This window comes from Thrips palmi, unplaced genomic scaffold, assembly GCF_012932325.1.
Source record: "Thrips palmi isolate BJ-2018 unplaced genomic scaffold, TpBJ-2018v1 HiC_scaffold_7, whole genome shotgun sequence".
Classification (NCBI taxonomy): Eukaryota; Metazoa; Arthropoda; class Insecta; order Thysanoptera; family Thripidae; genus Thrips; species Thrips palmi.
In genome coordinates, this window is record NW_023144634.1 from 8,200,402 (window position 1) to 8,219,762 (window position 19,361).

General features: G+C 47.0%; 2 protein-coding genes across 2 annotated transcripts in view; both read right to left on the reverse strand.

The window, feature by feature from the left end:
- Window positions 1-777: 777 nt before the first annotated feature.
- On the reverse strand, window positions 778-6,851 carry LOC117652868 (polycomb protein Scm). Its single transcript, XM_034398040.1, has 15 exons — window positions 6,800-6,851; window positions 6,648-6,729; window positions 5,918-5,987; window positions 5,693-5,832; window positions 5,485-5,611; window positions 5,054-5,388; window positions 4,737-4,971; window positions 4,473-4,658; window positions 4,244-4,390; window positions 3,644-4,147; window positions 3,356-3,556; window positions 3,091-3,252; window positions 2,806-3,003; window positions 2,544-2,701; window positions 778-2,453 (listed from the first exon to the last, which is right to left on the reverse strand). Exons 3-15 carry the CDS (start codon window positions 5,943-5,945, stop codon window positions 2,310-2,312), a joined length of 2,565 nt encoding a protein of 854 aa, XP_034253931.1. The 5' UTR covers window positions 5,946-5,987; window positions 6,648-6,729; window positions 6,800-6,851; the 3' UTR covers window positions 778-2,309.
- Window positions 6,852-7,622: 771 nt separating this feature from the next.
- Window positions 7,623-19,361, reverse strand: part of LOC117652769 (stAR-related lipid transfer protein 13) — a gene marked incomplete at its 5' end in the record, with an annotated part of 206,223 nt that continues 194,484 nt past the window's right edge. The window contains 12 exons of the mRNA XM_034397862.1: window positions 7,623-9,173; window positions 9,263-9,442; window positions 9,536-9,817; window positions 9,907-10,058; window positions 10,177-10,535; window positions 10,619-10,930; window positions 11,019-11,278; window positions 11,380-11,491; window positions 11,577-11,885; window positions 12,262-12,652; window positions 13,192-13,626; window positions 13,867-14,019. Coding sequence (XP_034253753.1) covers window positions 9,059-9,173; window positions 9,263-9,442; window positions 9,536-9,817; window positions 9,907-10,058; window positions 10,177-10,535; window positions 10,619-10,930; window positions 11,019-11,278; window positions 11,380-11,491; window positions 11,577-11,885; window positions 12,262-12,652; window positions 13,192-13,626; window positions 13,867-14,019 — 3,060 coding nt within the window. The remainder of the gene's footprint in view (window positions 9,174-9,262; window positions 9,443-9,535; window positions 9,818-9,906; window positions 10,059-10,176; window positions 10,536-10,618; window positions 10,931-11,018; window positions 11,279-11,379; window positions 11,492-11,576; window positions 11,886-12,261; window positions 12,653-13,191; window positions 13,627-13,866; window positions 14,020-19,361) is intronic.

A 19,361-nucleotide genomic window follows, 5' to 3' on the forward strand; every position in this document is an offset into this window, starting at 1 on the left:
TCGGGAAAAGAATGTACCACTTTGGAGTCGAACCCAGGACTTCCCTGTGACGTTCCACGCCTTAGACCACTCAGCCACGAAGCCACTTGTGATTTCGTCGCCCGAAACACGACGCCTTTTTACCAGATTGAAGCGTTAGACGGACGAAAATTTTGGAGATGCCGGGATTTGAACCCATATCCTCCTTGTGGCGGCCAACGCCTTAGCACACTCAGCCACGAGGTTGCTTGTTAGTGGCTGGACCGAAACGCGCTCTTGTATCCGATCAAAGCGCTAAAGTGAAGAAAATATTGAAGAGACTGGGGATCGAACCATCTCTTCATCAGGCCGGCCGGCACCTCAAACCACTCAGCCACCATGGCATGGCGCCCCGATTGATCCCGCCACGAACTCAGGTTCCGGGTTCGATCGATAAAATGAAGAAAAGATTTCGGCGTCTGGGACGCGATCCTGAACCGTTCTGGCAGCGTAAGACCTCAAACGCCCGAGCCACGGGGACACTTACTGTGGCTTCGTTCAATCTTACTCTGATAGTGAGAAGAAAACCGAGGAAAATGTTGGCATGCCTTGGGCGTTCCGTTTTGATCCCATGGCTCATCTTATCACCCTATAGCCACGCCTGGGAGTCGAACCCAGGTCCTCTCCCAGAGCGGTCAACACCTATGCCCTCTGAGCCAATGAAACACTCGTTCTGAACCGCCCAAAATTATACTCGTACTTTGCTTCTACTTGCTCGTACCGTCTCCTGGAACGGGAAGGTCATTGAATGGAAATCAATCACAGCTACCCACATACTTTATTTTTTTCATACACATCACAGAAGACTGTATCCGCACTTCTCCAAGGTGTTGTAGTACGAAAAACTAGAGAGTTAAAACACTTTGAAGAATGATCTAATTACAAGTTTTGCCAGGTACTAAGGAAACTTCCTTGTCTAAACATGCCATAAGCAAAGAATCCATACCCAACATTATCCATTCTCTAGAGCTCGCATAGGGCTTAACAATATCTTAAAAAAATACAGCTACAACAAACAAATGGAACCTTCCGTGTCAACAATCAGCATAATCCATTCGCCTGCTTGTGCAGATGACTTAAACAACTCTTCACAGTCTTCATACATGATTTACAATTTCCCGCAACTACTGTACATAAGATTGGGCAATACAGGTTGATTCTAGTTCGTTGGGCCAAAATAAGGGTGAAAGGAGGAGCCCTACAAGCACTTTTCACATTGGGACCTATGAGCACAAACAGTCCCAACACATGTTACCAAAGGTTGCTTTACATTTATTCTTTTTTTGTCTGCATCTAGCAGCCTTGATTGTTTTGGAGAGATCCAGGACACACCCTTGAACACAGCGTCATCCTGTGAGGCCCTGCACACAACCCACTAGCTCTGTCCAAAGGCGTTTGCATCCATAGGTCCAAATAAGAAAAATGTTTGTTGAAGGGTCTTCCTGCCATCCTATTGTATTGGCCAAACTTACCCGAATCACACAGTATGTTAGTATAATTTTTCAATGGTAAACAGTACTGAAACATTTTTCTCTAAATAAAATAAAAAAGATCAACAAAACATTTATTTCTACTTGTGTAGCACAGTGACATCTACACAGAAAATACTTATACACACAAGGAATGGGTTTACAACAACACAGCCACATTAACTTCTTTATGAGAAATAAACAGTAGATCACAAATAAGCTGTAGGGGTAATTTACAGGGCTATATTCACTCGTAAGATGACGTGAATAAACATTTGAGAGGCATTGTTATAAAAATAAACAGCTACTTTGATTTTTAACATGATCAATGCCTGGACCAGAAATTGCGTCAACAACAAATTTAATTCATTATCAAAGACACGACATAGTTGACTAATTTCATAGATCAGGGGAAAAAAAGAATGGGTATTGCCTATACAAAATAGACAGGAGGACCACAAAATTGTTAACTTTGGAGGTTGCTTTTTTGACTCAGTAAGACAGCTGCATGCATAATTTTCAATTATAATGTCAGTAACAAAGCAATGCTCCTTGCAATAGGCATTGCTATTGGCTTAAATTTGTGTAGTAGCAGGTACTCTAAAACTTCAGCAGAATTAGTCTAGAGAAGGGCAAACCATTAAATTTTCATAGACAGACATACAAGTCCTGCTACCGATAACAGTGATAGTACTGTATACTGTTCCTATGTACAGTTATAGATTTAAGAAAACAAAGAACAAGAACATGCTGGAGCCGCAATCAGGCGCACGATGGGACAATGCAAACAAATAGTTATGACAGGAACTACTGTAGTATATTTCACCTAAACATACAGGTTCGACCCCTTGATCGGCTGACTCTTTGAACCAAGTTGCAAATTTTAAGGGCAGGGCCTAGTTTTAAGCCCATATATTGCATCATCATATCTGAGTTCAGGAGTAAAAGTGCTTTGCCATCAATTTCCTGAATAAACAAAAAACAAGACACAGACATTGTGATAAACCTACCACGCATGAAATAGAAGTAACATATCACCAAGAGTAAGTAACTTACATGTTTTCGGAAGAGGTCAGCATACACAGCCATGTTTGGATCAGTTGATGTAATGTACCAAATCACATCTTCTATGGTCCATTCGATAGCTTCAGTTGGTAGAGTTCTTGGAGCTGACTGCTCATCATTTGCTGTAGTAGAGGTTGCAGCAACTTGGGCTATAAAATAAATTTTTTTTAGTGTCCAACAAGGTTTTCCAACAACTGCTACGGCTGATGTTTGAGCCTGACAAAAAATGCAATGCCTGGAAAGTGCATATTACCTGGTGAGGCATGACGAACAACTGGAGCAGCAGCCACTGTAGGTGACGATCGAGCAGAATGTTGAGGAGGGATTGGACTTGTCTGATTACTTCCAGCCAAACCTTTGGGTTGAATAAGATTAGCTCTCTTGTTGTTGACAGGTTCAGAGGTCTGCGCTGAGAATCTCCGTTTCTGAGATGTTCTTAAGGCCTCATCATCTAATAAAAAGAAAACCAAGTAAATATTAGTATCCTTTATATGGATATCAAACTGACTGCTTAAAAAACTAAAAAAAGGAAACATACCTTGGTTGGAGGAAGCACAATGTTCACAAACAGTAGGTTCTCTGGTTAAAAAATTTGAACAGCATTGCATTTCTTCAGTCAAAATTTCTAGAAATGTCCACAGTTCCAATTCGGTTGGAATAACTGGCAAGCGCAGTTTGACAGTTTGTGTTTCCAGAGGAACTGCCAAAGACAAATTAATACAAAATTTAAAGTCACTATTTGTAATAAATCAAAAGAAAAGTTTGAAATTCACGATAAAAATGAAAACATTATCAGTGCATACCAGAAATGAGAACTTTGCCTTGCCCTTGCCGTAACATGCCATAAATTGCACTTCGATCAGAAGCTGCATCCACCAATGACTGAACACAATTTCGGAGCACTCCCTTCAGACCACTAGGACCAAATACAGAGGGCATTTTCCGCACACGTTCCTTGTCCATATAGGGTCCTGTCTTGCATGTAGAATTAACATATATTCGAACTGAAAGTATACCAAAAATAAAATTATGTCCAGTTCCGCAAAAAAATAAAATCCAAATGATCTCAAAATTTCTACACATTTGCGCACCTTCATTATCATTTCTTTGCTGTGACGACGAAACAAGATTTGAGTTGACAGTAGATGCAACACCATTGGTTTGAGAGGGTGAAGGAAGGCTATCTGGCAATACATTGCCAGACGGTGCACCAGACGGTGCACCAGATGGTGCACCAGGTGGGACAACTGTATTTTGTTTTGAAGCCAAATTCTGTGAATTTTCTGGCGGGGTTACTTGAATGTTACTAGGGGGTGTCACAGGTTTTGTCGGAGGAGAAACTGCACTAGGAATAATTTGATTTGGCTTCATGGGTGGAGAGGCTTTTAAGACTGGTGAAACAGAGGCTGTGTTCGGAGACACAGGAGTGGATGGAGGATTAGGACTTGTGGGAGATCCCACAGTGCTTGGCGTTTTGGACTGCTCTTTCCTGACTGATAGAGGCGTGTTCTCATCAGACTCTGTTACTGCTGGCACCATGGTTGTAGGTTGTACATTACTGGTGCGCGCGCGGTATCGGTTTGTGCCACCTTGAGCTGCAAGGCACAATAAGGCAAGATCAGAACACATTCTCCTAAATTTAATTAGGAATTACACAATTGTCAAGCACATTAAAAAGGGGCTAAGATTACCTTTCTTTCCAGGAGGTTGTAAAGGGTGTCCACTCTTAGCACACCAGCCAACAGGAAATATGTCTCTTGAATCATAGCGACACCAGTAATCAAATGCACCTCGCCAACCATCAAAAGTCACGTGTACTAATTCGTTCTTTACTTCACCTAAACCAAAAGAGAGAAGTTGCTGTAAATTCAAAAATCAAGTGTCATTGTGATCAAAAGTTGAAAAATGAAGTGTACTGACCCACAGTGGCTGTGCATATGAGCATGGGGTTTTTCTTGTCCACAGCTTCTAGTTTCATGCCAACTTGAAAATGATTGGTACCAGGAGAGGGAGGTTCCCGTTTAAATGCTTTATGAGGGGCCATAACAGCCAGGCCGAGTGTCTTGACTAGAAACTGTGGCCACATGGACGCATTCATACGGAAACCTGTAACAACAAAAATATTGGAATCAATGGCATTTATTGACAGAATTAAGGAAAACAACCATGAAGAAGTAAACCCACCTAATGGAGGTTGAAGCATCCCTCCACCTTTTTCACAGTGACCTATTGGATGTATTTCATTGGAATCCACCAATCGCCAGAAATCATTTTTATTATCTGATCCATCCAAGCGCAATCTTAAGCGTGGTCCTAAAATTCCAACCACAGTTGCAATACATGTCGATGTTAGATTTCGAGGGTCTAGAGCTTCCAGTTTTTGATCAAGTTTAAAATCATTTTGTGGAGGCGTTGGTGACTGCAATGTGGAACAATAGAAATAAAAAATCTCTCTCCTTGGAAAAGAAAGGTAGGAGGAAAGAATGGAAAAAATTTCAAACCTGCTTAAAACAATGAGCAGGGGCAGGCTGGCTATTTGATTCCTTCATATAGCTTTTCCAATCAAATGGCTCATAGGCACTCATATTGGGACTTGGCACATTGGCAAATGTTAATCCTGTGTCTGCAGTTTGATGGTTTGGTTTAGTTTCCAACTCTAATGGGATGTTATTTCCTTTGGGATCAGCAGAACCAACAGAGTCGTCATTTGATGATACAGACACTGCTGATGCAGCAGGTGAAGCTACAGGCAGGACTGTCGAAGAGACTGTTGGTGTAGAAGGTGCCACAGCAGTAGCATTACCATTTGGTGTAGATCCTGATGACCCATTGCTCACTTAAAAAATAAAAAGGTGGGAAAATTAGTTGTATTCGCGTCAAAGTTGTACATAACAAAATAAGACTTTAATTTGCGTCCCAGATTTGCACTTACATTTAGTACTGTTTTCTCGTTTGACAAATTTGTCCAGGCAGCTTTGGCTGCAGAAGTGCTTTGATGCATTTCCATCCAGACATACTGGTGCACCATTAATTACAGCATCACAATACAAACATGAGCCCTGGGTGTCAGAAAAATCATTAGGGGGATAAGATAAAATGCAGGAGAAAAACCACCAAAGTAAAGTGTGAACATATCTTACCTTGTTATAAGCTTTGCGAAATTCTGCAAGGCAGACGGAAGAACAGAACTCCTTTTGCCCATTTCTAGCAGGGAAAATGAAATTTAAAGAAAGGCCTTTTTCTGCACACCATGTGCAAGATTTACTTCGGGAGAGACGACCTGGAGTCACATAAAAAAGATGGAGTAAGTTACAAAGATAAGAAATTACAACTAATTAAGTTCTTTTGAAAGATTGAACAATTACCTCTGCCCTTCTGAGCAGCACCCGACATTGTTCTGCATTTGATGTAAAGTTTGTGTATAACAATCAAACTCTGCAAAATAATAATCAATGAAACTAGAGTGGGTTAGTCTGACCATAGTTGCTCAGATAAATCTTGGCAGGTTTGAACACAGATTATGCTGATAAATGATATACAAGCGGTAAGAGTGTACCGAATGGGTTCGACATGGGCAATTGATTGGCAGGACATTCATAACTGGAAAGACAGCAAGACTCAAATGACCAATAAGGCAGTGTTCTGTAGCAAATATAACCGAGTCTGTGCAAAGATAAAACAAAGTGACAACACAAGAAGTGCGACACTCGAACATGAATATGAGACACAAAACTGCCATTTTTTAACATCTTGGCGGACTTCAAAAGCGTTGAAGGTTACTAAAGGATAAAAATAATGTGATTATGAATGCTGCCTTTTGTCCAATTAGCACGAAATAAATGAACAAACAATAGCAAAACAATTTCACTGAAAAAAAACTATCAGTGTACATGGGAATTTTATAAAGTAGAGGTTAATCACGGGTTCTTTTGAAAACGCTTTTTCCTGAATAGAAATTAATAATGTCAGTACTGAACCTTTCTCCAAGATGATTCGGTAATAATTTAAGTCGTAGATCTATAACCTACAACACTGCAGATGACAACACCCCCTCACAGCTGAGTAGGCAAGTACGACTTCCGCAAGGGTATTTACCTGTACGCAGCCCTTAACACATAATCCAAAACTGAAAAGCTAGCGTTCACGGGCTGGAGTGAAGGAGGACTGCACCGCAAAACTGCAGTTAACAAGATTGTGAACAAGTGAACAGTGAACAAATCGGCACAACTACTGCGTACACAACATACTTTAACAATATCGCCATGTTGATTACGAAGTTTGGTGGCTGTGCGCGTCGCGCATGGCTGCCAACAGACTTAGTTGACAATCAATAAAGACATTGTGAATTTTACGGCTTGTGGTCGGAAATTCTCCTTCTTAGTTTGAAGAAATACAAATGAGAGTATTTCATTCAAAGTTTGTGCACAAGTAAGACACAAGTCAGAGTGACTTTGATGCTCTTTGTCTCTTTTTGGAGTTGGTGAAAGAAGCACCCCTGCCTGTGTTGTACGGATATCCTAGTTGTTCCGCGCCCTTTCGCGTATCAGCTGTTGTAGCCTACTTTCGTCGACGTTAAAATTGAAAGAATGAAAAACAACAACAAAGGAAGGGGAAGATTGAGCAACAGCTCTCCTTCCCATTATTAGATGTTTGTAGCTCATTCAGGACATCTGCAGTTTCGTTCTGTATTGATTTGCCCTATCGACGGGAACCAACGAACGACGCTCCCCGCGCCTTCAAGGCCATATTGTTTACACAGATATCAAGTGTGTCTCTGGGTTGGAGCGCGAGAGTTTTAACAGCGCGGTGATCATAATCGGCAATGAGGCTTCCAGTAGTGGAATTTTGACGTTCTCCACTCCGAACGGCATTTGCGCCGCACACACAGGTCGTGCGGGTACAGTGTAAATTGGGTTGCCTAAGCTGGCGCGTACGTGTACGTGTGTGTAATGGGTTGCCTATGTCACGGCGTTTTAGACAGGTGCTGCGAGTGCTTCTTTGCTTTTCGAATATCGTGTTTCTAGATTGCACATCGTGATTAAGAAAAAAAGGGTAGAAAAACGCCCCAAGTCACTGATACAAAATATTTTTAATGCATTTATGAAAAATAGATAAATACAATGATTTTAGTGAAAGGTTTACACTTGGTCTTTACACCATTGTGTTTTCCAGACTTGACAAAAAAATGAAGAAAAGAAATGCAGACATTCGGTCTCAAAACATTCTTTTTTTTTTTACTTTAAATAAAAATATATCAAAAACTGAGGTACTCATGAACACACATTTTAAAAAGTTACAAAACTGATGAGGAATGGTAAGTGAATGCATTAAAAGACAAAAATCCCTAAAGAAACAACAACAACAACAACATACTATTAAATGCTTTGGAGAGAACTGAAATTCACATTCAAAATTCACCTGTCATTCGGGCAAAAAAAGTTAAATGACATTGAAAAGAAAAATCATCACTTTAGCACAATCTCTTTTGATGACTCAGCTATGGTCCCACTCAAATATTTTCACACAGTGACACTTGTTTATATTTTTCTCAATCCTTCACATCCCTGAGCTACTAAAAAAAAAATTACAACAATCAAATAACAGGACAAGTTCTTACTGTGTTTTGTGACTAGCTTACTGATGAACACCCTGAATTCTGGAAGTTCATTTGCACCACATCTTATACTTTAACAGGGAGTACATTAAAACATTTTAAAAACAACTAAAACAAGTAGGTATGGCAATTACCTACAGACAAAAAATTTTTGGTTCTGGCAAATATGGTTATATATTCCACTGCTCACAAATTTTAATACCCACAACACACATCCTTTGGGAAAAATTAAGATGACAATTACAATAACTATATAAATCTTCACACAGGTTTCATACACACAAATTCAGAATTTCTTCCAATAAAATTTACAAATAAACTTTTAAGATATGCAACAATAATAAACTTAATTACTATGCTAAAATCACATGGAGGAAAGCAGACACTGAGATAATTAATGTAGTGTAAGTGAACTAAATGGTATGGATGGGTGTGACTTGAGCATCACCTTGCGATTCTCAGTTGTTAAGGTTTGTATAGACTGATTAGACCTAATCCTAGCACTTAAAAGAATACCTCTACAATTTGTACACGAACAGAGTAACTCTCATAATGTACAAACATGCACTCTTTTCACATTTTGTTCCATACCACAATCAATCACTTCAACAAAGATTGAGATAATGCCTGCATACAAAGGATGCACAACTGTATCATAGAACATGTCAATGCTTGACAAATAAAAATGTTTCTCAATCTAGTCAGCCTAGTCTGACAAATCACTGCTTTCCTCTTCTACTTGAAGGAGATCAGAGCGGCTAGAGGAATGGCATGGTGAGTGATTTGGGGAGCAGCTCTGGGCTCGACTCACAGAGCGGGCTGGGGACTGCGAGGGTGAGTGGCCCTGTGAGCAATCCCAAGACTGGGACGTCGACAGGGCCGGGGCTAACAGTCAGACCTTGCTTTCAGGTCCCTCTGCATTGTGTCGGAAAGATGCTCTGATCCTGGCAAGATGCTGGGCACAAAGGTGTCCATAGCTTTTATTGTACCACTCAGGTGTTCGACCCCTGCAGGAAAAAAAATCAGTATGTCAAAAATAAGCATCAAGGATAAAGGAGTGATGAGTTGGAATTTGGCATGGAAACGTGCAGCTTACTTTGTATCAACTCTAGAAAGATGCATTATGCGAGATTTTCCAGACCCGCAAGGCTCAATGAGGTATCGGCTTGCCAAAACAATGCCACGAACACCACCTGGAAGGAGAGGTGCATGCACATGCTCCACGGAAGTTTCAACCACTACACATGCCCCTTTAGGCAAATCTGATCTCCAGGATCTGTAAAACAATAAGGAAGCAACATGAAATCACAGTATATTAAAAACTATTGAGAAAACTCCAAGGAACTTAGTATAAAAATATTGTACATACCTCACAACACAATAGTCTCTGTTGGGAAGTGGTGGCATATCAGCACAAACATATTGAAATACTTCTGTCTGCTCAGACAGTCTTGCGACAACCCGCCACTTCAAAAGAGATTGATCCCATGAATGACGTTCACGTAACACTCTTTGCAGAAGTTCTCCAGGGGGAGCTTCAACTTCTGTTGAAACACGCCACAGCCTCAGAGGGTGTCCATCCCCAACTTTGCGATATGCCACATCAACAGCAGGCTCTGGACCACCGCTCACACTAACCCACCCACGACTTCTAGGAGGAAAATAGAACAATAAAGTTATTGTGGGAAAAAATATTTTTTAAAAGTTGATAACAAATAAATAGTGCTTATTGTTACTCACCGATCGCGTGCCTCTCTAAGCAGGGCATTCACACATGCATGCAGATATCCCCGCCAATCCTGACTTAACTCAGAACCAAGCTCCTCAAGAGCCACAGGTACACTTTCATCCATGTACGTGAAATGGCATTGTGCCAAGGTTTCCTCAGTGACCTGAAATGAAAAAAGACAATTTATGAAATATAAGTATGAATGAGTTCTTTTATAAACAATAAATGTCAAGAAAGAACATGATCATCAAAGAGGATCTTAGTTAAATTCGATAGCTTACCGAAAACAGATCCCTATGACACCGGATCAAATGAAGGACACAATCGTGAGCAGCACGGTTTTCACCAAGCTCTCTAGGATCTGGAGCTCCAATACTTTTATTCCTCCGCCTGGGACTGGCAGAAGTTGAACGACCCGCAGGTGACGAAGGTGATGATGATGTAGGAGAATGGTGATGCAGTCTGAGGAGAGATGGTGCCAAGCATACAGCCAAATTGCTTGCAGACATTTGATTGACATCAGCTCTGGTGGTGACAGTTGCAAGGAATTCTAGAAGAGCTCGCAGTGCTTCTCTATGCTCATCAGGTAGCAGCAACAGCACGCAACTAACTGCTTCTGCTCTATCCCCTTGTGGGACATCTGAATCAAAGAAGCCAAAATAAATTTATTACGACTAAACTCAAGCAATTATTGAAAGGAAAAAAAACCTGTAGAGAACTTACGTTGGAAAATAGAAATGAAGGTTTCTGATAGTTTATTAGTGAGAAGAGCTTCTGGAAGCTCACGGAAAAACTGTTTCACCATGTCAGCAACATCATATGCCTGCTGACCCTCAAAGGAAACATCTTCCCCTTGAGTTTCAACAGCAGTTTTCAGTCGTTGTATTCTAGATCGCACTCCAGATTTCCGGAAAATTCCAACTTGGTCAAGGGCATTGGCCCGAAGCCACCGCAGAGCCTTCTGGATTGCTGGAGGTAGGGCTTGCCCACACCTTTGCAGCGACAATAAGAGAGGAACACCAAAGACTGTCTTGTCTGTAAAAATAACAAGACAATTTTAGTCATAAGAATTTTCAATTGAATCATGAAAGAAATTTTCCACTAGAATAATGCATGTAAGTACCTTTGTAGTCTGGAGCCTTAATTTTGCGGATGAATTTTGGCAGCTCCCAGTTCCAGCCTGTGCGGTGTGTGGGACAGTACCGCTCCATGCAGGCAGTTAGTCTCAAGAGAGCTAATTTCCTCAAAACCAAGAGCTGACCACATGACAGTGCACTAACAGACACCCTTCCTGGAGAAGGTCCAACAGACCCAGTGGGCCCCAGTGAATCCGGTCTTCCAGTGGAACCTCGCTGGAAGCTATGCCATCGAACGACAGTCCCTCTACTGATACACAGCAAAAAACAGACACAAAAGAAACAAGTAAGACAAAGGGCTTAAATACAAATTTGATTTTAACAGGACAAGTAAATCCTGCTAATCACCTGTGTTTGGTATTTCCTTCACTGTCCTCTCGCTCACTGTCTGGTTGTGATGCCAAAGTACTGTTGGAATCGTGACTAGCAGACAGTTCCGCCGCAGAAGCCATCCAAATGTCTAAGGAAAGGGAAGACACATTTTTTGTCACAACTTCATGAAAACAGCAACAAGAGCTAAACACGTGATGGAATGCGAGGCCAACCTTGCGGCGAGCGGTCCGGGGTGGGGCTCGCGCTGTGCGAGGGCTGCGCGCGCGCGTGGAGGCCGGCCTGCACCGCGTGGCCGGGGGACGTCGGCGACGCGGACGACGCGTACCCCGGGGAGGCCGGCGCCGCGGGCACGTTGTCGTACGTGCTGCTCCTCATGTCGTCCAGGGGCGTGCCGAGCGGCGTGCCGAGCGGCGTGCCGAGGGGGGTGCTGGGGATGATGCTGGTCCGCACGGGGGAGGGCGGAGGCGGCATGGAGGCGGGCGGCGTCGGGTGGACGGTGTGGCCGCTTTCAACCGAGATACCTGTGGCACAGGAAAGAGACGCACCGTGACCCCAGCTCGCGCACACAAATCAAAGGCTGCACTGGTAGAACAAAGGCATAAAATTATCGCGTCACTGAAATGAAAATTGAATGGCCGTACACATGGCCAAATTAAGGCATGACAAAAACTTCGCGCCAAAAATCGGCCAAAAACGGCATGACTTGAGAAGTCACGCCAATTTTTGGCATGACTGTTCTGTGACACCAAAGTCAATTCATGCCCCTGAAACAGCACGAAGTACCGCCGATACGTTTCCAGAGCGGACAGCGCGTTTCTCCCCGTAATGACGTCAACCGGTGAGGGGCCTTTGTTCTACCAGTGTGTTCCTCATTCAAGTGCATTCTCCTACACTGACCTCTTCGGAAGCCTGGCGACGCCTTGTCCCTGTCGCGGAGGCTGCCCGTCCGGGTGTGGGGCTGGCCCTGGCCGCGGGGGTGGCCGCTGGCGCTGCGCTCGCTGGCGGGCCGCTTCCTCGCGGCCTGTCCGTGGTCGTCCTCGGCGTCCGGGCCGGGGCAGCCCGCCGCGGCCCCGGGCACCAGCTCGAGCACCTTGGTGTTGTTGCTGTTGGCGTCCTTGAGGTAGCACTGCCGCCAGCTGGCCGGGTGGCACTCCGAGTCGGACAGCGACGCGCCGGCCGAGCCCAAGGCCGAGCCCAAGGCCGAGCCCGCCGTGCCGGGGTCCGTGTTGTCGCGGCTCAGCAGGCGGCGGGTGGCGCGCGTGAAGCGCGACGGCCGGGACAGCGAGCCCTGGAGACAGCAAGGGGCCCAAGGGAGGCGTGAGCGGCGTGGGGGTGCACTGATAAAACTGGAGCGCAGATCACTGGTGGAACTGAAGCGAAGCTTCATTCGAGCATACAACAAGTCGCGTGTAGCGACCACTACGCTTGAAGGAAGGCGTAAAAGTGCGCCTCAGGTCTACCAATCAGACTGATTCCGAGAGTCGTTATCGTCGCGCTGTTTCTCTCGCAATGGTGCTGGGCGCGAGAGACAGAGAGACGCACAGGACTCTCGAAATCAGTCTGCAGCGCACAGTGGGCCAGAAGACCGGCGGGGGCGGCCAAAACTCTAGACGCGTTTTGAGCTCCAGAGTCGCCAAATGGGCCTCAAACCGAACGTGTGACCCCACCAATGGACTCCCCGTTCGGAGAGCAATCCATTGGTGGGGTCACACGTTCGATTCGCTTCCTATTTAGCGACTCGGGAGCTCAAAACGCGTCTAGAATTTTGGCCGCCTCCGCCGGTTTCTGGTCCACTATGCCGCGCTACGGCGCGAAGTGACGGCTTACCTGCGAGCCGCCGCTGGCGTTGCCGCTGGTGTTGCCGTGGTCCGAGGACGGCGACGGCGAGGAGCCCCGTCCGGGCGAGGGCGGCGGGAAGGCCGGCGGCGCCTGCTCCGTGGGGGACACGTCGACGCAGTTGAGGTCGCGCATGCGCTGCTGCATGGTGGCCACGTCCAGGACCTGCGGGCTGCCGATCACCACGCCCTCGCGGTTCTGCCGCTTGCGCCGCCGCGTCTTGAGGGACTCCATGCGGCGCAGCAGGGCCTTGGCGCCGTCGCGCAGCCGCTCCGAGCCGCTGCGGCGGAAGCGCACGGCCAGCAGGTCGGACTCGGTGGGCAGGCCGTGGCCGCCGATGCCCGCCAAGGGCAGGCTGCCGAAGCGCACCGCCGAGATGACCACGTCGCCGTCGCCGCCCTCCACGGGCTCCACGGCCAGCGGCTCCAGGGTGCTGCGCGCCTCGCTGTGCGCCTCGCCGTGCGCCTCGCCGTGCGCCGAGCCGCCGGCCGGGGCGTCGAGCCCCAAGGGGCGCGCGCCGGGCACCTGCAGCAGGTGCGACTGCGACGCGGGGGGCGTGTCCATGCCGGCCGCCCTGGCGCCGCCGCCCTCCGCGTCCCGGCCCCTGTCGGCGTCGGCGTGGCCCTGGCCGTGGCCCTGGCCGTGGCCCTGGGCGTCGCCATGGCCGTCGCCCTGCTGCTGGGCCTGCGCCGACAACGCCTGCAGCCGCTCGGCGTGCTCCGCGCTCACGTCGCACACGCGCGACCAGCGCCGGGACTCGGGCTGGAAGGTCCAGTTCTCGCTCAGCGCGCACTGGTCGTCCTCGTCGGAGTCGTCGCCCTGGAACAGTAACGGCAACGCATTAGTGGGGAACACATACATTCCTACTGCCGGTGCTCGTACCTACTCCGGGCAGGCGCATCCAGCAGACCGATTCCGAGAGTCGTTTTCGTCGCGCTGTCTCTCTCGCACCTGTTGAGTGCGAGAGAGGCAGCGCGACGAAAACGACTCTCGGAATCAGTCTGCAGGCGGCAGAGCGTCGCCCCCCTGAAGGCGGATAGGCCGCCTGAAAGACAGTCTGAAAAATGCACTTGGCCTGTATCTAGGCGACTTTTGCGCCCCCTCCTGAACTCGTTCCTGGATCCGCCATCCACCCTTGACTTCGAGAAGTTGTCCCGGTGGCATTTTTGGCGGCCGTGCCCGAGAAACAAGTAAAATCATCGCCGCACTCAGTGAGAAGCGTTCAACTTGCTTCCCCCGTGGATGTTCGACGCGATCAAAGCCAGGCGGGAAAACGGCCGTTGGGATGTCACGGCGTGTCACGGCGTGTCACTGGCCGGCTACTAGTGTTGCCACACGGCGGCACCACGCGGTGGCACTACACTGGCAGGTGCGGCTGCGGCGGCGCCGTTACGGTGGCGGAGGTAGCGGGCCGGGGAAGGCCAAGAGGGGGGGGGGGCAGACACGCCTTCTTCCCGCTACCCGCCGCGCGGACCCGGCAAACCTTTGCCTCCTTTGCCTGGGCTGGCCGTGGCTGGCCTATTGCGTAAGGCGGCAAGGCAGCAAGGCGGCGTCAAGTGAGAAACGGCTTCCGATTTTCAGGTGCGACGCGATGAGGTTGACCTGCCGCCTCCCCGCTCTCGAGCCAGACGGCCCGAGGTATAAAAGGCCAGTCCAAACAAAGGCCGAGCCGTTTATCAGCATCTTTTTTCTCCGGTTGCGAAATTTCGTTATTGAAAAGCTCGGCTCAAGTTTTACTGACGGGCATAAGAATACCGCAGACTGAGTACGTATCAGCTTTGCTTGCGAGTCGTGCCCTCACGATTCAATGGAAAGTGCAGTGCGCGTAAAAACCACGTCGGCCATCCCTCGCACGCTCGGGCTTGAGCCTCTGTGTGTGTCTGCGTGTGTGTGTGTGTACACGTGTGTGTGCGTGTGTGTGCGTGATTCACCGGGTGATGCGTCGTGCTGCAACGACCCGGCGGCCGTCCCGTCGTCCCGTCCCGCCCCGAATCGTTACGCAAGCCCTCGGGCGCGGCGTTCAGAAAAGTTTTTGTCTCTCCTCCTCCGTTTCGGGCCGCTCGGCCTGCTCAGGGCGGGGCGGCGGCATGATGACGGGGCAGTGATGTCTCTATTCGCCCCGCAAAGCTACCGCTAGATGGCAGCACCGTCGCGCGCGGCCTCAGGGTGAAGCGGGTCTTGGCCTCGTCACTCCATGGAGAATAGAGGGGATGGAGGATCGGCTGCGAGTCAGAAATGAACTGCCGGCCGCGTCCGGGGGTTGGGAGTACGCCGCCCGGCCACCACGCGGCGCTGCGATCGCTATGCCTCCACTCTGGGTTGGTTCCCGCCGGGTCCTTAGGGAAGACTCATGTAAACCAGCGTGGAATGGCTGCATTTTTAAGGTTTATCAGAGTATATCCCCGTTTTGTCCCAGTTAATATGAGTAGAATTACGGAAAATAACAATATGGGAACAATATAAGTGCAATATTGTGCCACGTAAGTTGGATATTCCTGCATTGAAGTCAGCGGCTCCAGCGTGCATGCAATTACAGCAAGCTTTTGGCCTCACAAATTTGGGAAATTTAAAGATATATTATTGAACAAAGTAAAATTTCAGATACATCACCAAAGTAGTAATTTAACATGTATTCACTTTTTTGGTGACTATTTACACTATAATTATGGTTTATCAAAATATTTCTGTGCAGATAGCTATCTATCCCACCAAAAAAAATTGTTTGACTTTGATGGAATGGCCTTCTATCAGTTGAAATCAGACCAGCAGTTTGAACCCTGAACTCTCAATCATTCATAAGTTATAAAGGTTTACGCAACAACCTATTTTTTTGCGTAAATATGCATAACTCAAAGCTCTTCTATGAGTGGCCTAATTTTGCACATGTAACCAAGCCCTCTGATGGCAATCATAATAATAAAAAATGTTACACTACTTTATTTTAAATATTTTTGAGAATAGGGTCCTGGTGAAAGTGAAGCGTTGGTATAAATTGACTTAGCTTGCTCTTCCGCTAAACAGCCTATTTATCCTCCAGTTATATTACATCCAATCTGGAGTTTTCCAAGAGAATCGAAGGAAGAGAAGTCTGAAAGTTCTAAGTAAAACTTTGGTTGAGAGTACTAATATTGTCTTATCAGCCCAAAAAACACCTCACCAGATCATGTTCCAGTTTGTGGATGTTTGCATTGGTAATAGTGAGGTACTAATAGTTTTAAATTGAAGTGCATCCTGATTTAATCTCATCAATAAGTTTACCCAAAAAATTCAGTCAAATACTTTGTCCAATTTCTTGCATCAGAGATCCCATGCACTTGGCCACAAGACAATGAGGCTTTATCATGAAGAAACTTACATTGTACGCTGGAAAAGTATATTCGGCCTTGTCCCTGGACCTTTTCGGAGCCCATATAAAATGTTAACTCAAAGTGACATTCCAGAAAGGGGTCGATTTCGGACAATGTAGTGAGTAAAGATAGTGGTCTGAAGGCTCTACGCTGTGCTGTGGCGCGGCAAAGTGGAGGCATAGCGATCGCAGCGCCGCGTGGTGGCCGCGCGGCGTACTCCCAACCCCCGGACGCGGCCGGCAGTCCAAAACGCAGGCGCCAGGCGGCCCAGCCGGTCCTCCATCCCCTCTATTCTCCATGGTCACTCGTCACCTGCCTTGGTCCGCGCCGGTTCGGCTCCGTGCTTGCGATGTCTCAGTATGCTACATTTGAGTGAGATTACTCGTAAATTTTCGCCCTAGTTATTCAATGTTCCCACACAGACCAACCTCCACGCGGGGTACTGTAAAAATCGAGCTAAAATGACATTAAAACGTTAAACTTCGAAGATCCTAACCTCTCTGGCAGAGCTCCGGGATCAGCGCTCTGCGCACTCTTCTGCGCATGCATTCCGGCGCCAGGCTAGACCGGACTTCAAAAATGCACACCGACCACCTCGCACTCGGCACCTTTTTTAGGGCTTATCCGAAGTCGTATCGACTTGCAGTCTTTTCCATATCATAGGAAAAATCTTGAAGATAAAAAGGCACTATTTCGTGTTCCGAAACAATTATTTGTTTCAGAAATGTGTTAGAAAAAGCGTTTGGACTCTTGGCAGCGCGCAGTTGGTTATTTTGCATCGCGTTTTTCAGGGGGAAGGAGTCGAAATTTAGGGGGGGTCAAAGCGAGGCGATTGTGAGGCTCGTCGAGGACTATCATGTGCCGAAAACTGATTTTGAAAACCTCAAACCGTTTTCTGAAGCCAACAGATTTTCTGAAAAACAGACTTTTTGTCATAGAGACGTCGCTATTGGTCCGATTGGATTCGGATTTGGTTTGTTTATAGTGTAGCGGTAAGCTCTAAAATTTTTTATCCCGACGTGTTTTTTCTTTAAAGACTTCGTTTAGCCAGGAGGACGATATAAAGGGTCCATTGGTCTCCGGTGCGCTACGGTGCAGTGTCCGAGCAGTGCGTGCCTCCCCCTCCACGCACCTCCGAGACCAGACGAGTGGATACGCGCAGGAAGATGCCGCGGCACCGCCGATCGGAGCGCCCCCAGCGGCAGTGGTGGGGACTGGCGCGGGGCACCGTGAGACTGTAGCGCCCTGGCGGACGAAAGGGCTAAGCGGGTGGGTCCGACCGGAAAAGTGGAAAAACATTTGTGCGGACATTAAGGGGGGGGGGGGGGGCTGGTGAAAAAATGGCCAAAACTGCCAAAAATAGTATTTTTAAAGTTCATGGATAAAAATGTGCATAGAAGGTTTCAGATTCAACAGGTTGAACACCTTTAAACTATGTGGGTAGTTCCTTCATCATTCGGAAAGAATTAACATTGAGATCAGTTGTCGTTGGCTTATACGCTAAACTTCACAGCTTTTGCTCAGTCAACAAAAAATTTGTCGTAGAAAGATTTCCTGCGTTCCGGGTTGACCCCTACATGAGTCGTCTTGCATGGACTCTATTCATTGATGACTTGTCGAAAAATTTTAGTGACGGAATCTTGATATCAGCCCTCCTTTTTTTACAAACACCTAAAAGTTGAAAAAAGGGCAAAAAATTCATTTTTTTTTTTAAGTTAAAATTTGAAAATTCATATTTTAGGACAGAAGTTAAAATTGAAAATTCCGTCACAAAAATATCTCCTATACATCTTTAGGATAACCCAAAAAAAATTTTAAAGACTTTCCGTTTTAATGAAAGACGCAGGAAGTTTTTTCCCCAACGCTCAAAAAAACACTAAAAAGCTACTTTTCTCAGAGAACGTTAAACTTTTGGTTTGAATTTTGTTTTGGGAACTAAATGAACCTAATAAGTAAGCAAAGTTTCAACTCGCGTTGTTACCTGAGACCAGACAAAAAAATTTTTTTATAGAGAAATGATCAAATATCAAAGGCAGCCATGTTTTACCATAGTGAACAGCTTCCTTTGAGTAATCTTCACAGGTTGACGCCAAACAGAAATGACCGATAATCGTGCGTTTTTCCCCTAACATTTGTAACTTATGTACTTCCTTTGTTCTGCCAACTTAATTAGTTCCCTCCTTTTTCAAGCGGTTCCCTTTCCCCCCGCCAGTTTTTTAAAATTTTGCGTGAATCGAAAGCACCATTCTTCCCGTCTCCGCCCGGGGCGCCACAGTCTCACGGTGCCCCGCGCCATCCCCACCACTGCCGCTGGGGCGCTCCCATCGGCGGTGCCGCGGCATCTTCCCGGGGGTATCCACTCGTGAGACCAGCCGTACCCTCTGCCCGACGTAGTTCCGAGAGTGTCCGCCAGAGCTGCCACTTTTGCTTTGCGGAGCGAATTCTCCTCTCCGGACTGCAGCCGACTGCAGCAGACCGCACGGAGCGAGCAGACCGGGCCGGCCGCCTCAAGGATCCTTTCATCGCTCAGTCTGTCTCTCTCGCACTCATGGGGCGTTCCGTAGGGGTGCGAGAGAGACAGAGCGAAGAGGCGATCCCTCGGAATCAGCCGGCGGGCCAACGCCGCACCGAGACCGCGGTAACTAACGCCTGCATCACTTGGACTCGACGGGTGCCGCCTTCACCGTGTAGTACACCGTAGTACACACGCCGTGTACGCACGGCGCACGGCCAACTCGCAGGTGCGGTGCAGGAGGAGGGGGCATTAGAGTGCACGTCCGATTTCACCTTTAATAACACACACACACACACACA

Excerpts from the sequence above, each read along its gene's own strand:
- LOC117652868 (XM_034398040.1), bottom strand. The coding sequence starts at position 5,945 with ATGTCGGGTGCTGCTCAGAAGGGCAGAG. Across the intron at positions 4,972-5,053 it reads CTGCTCATTGTTTTAAGCAG|TCACCAACGCCTCCACAAAA; the intron begins GTTTGAAATTTT and ends TCCACATTGCAG. Across the intron at positions 2,454-2,543 it reads CTGACCTCTTCCGAAAACAT|GAAATTGATGGCAAAGCACT; the intron begins GTAAGTTACTTA and ends TTGTTTATTCAG.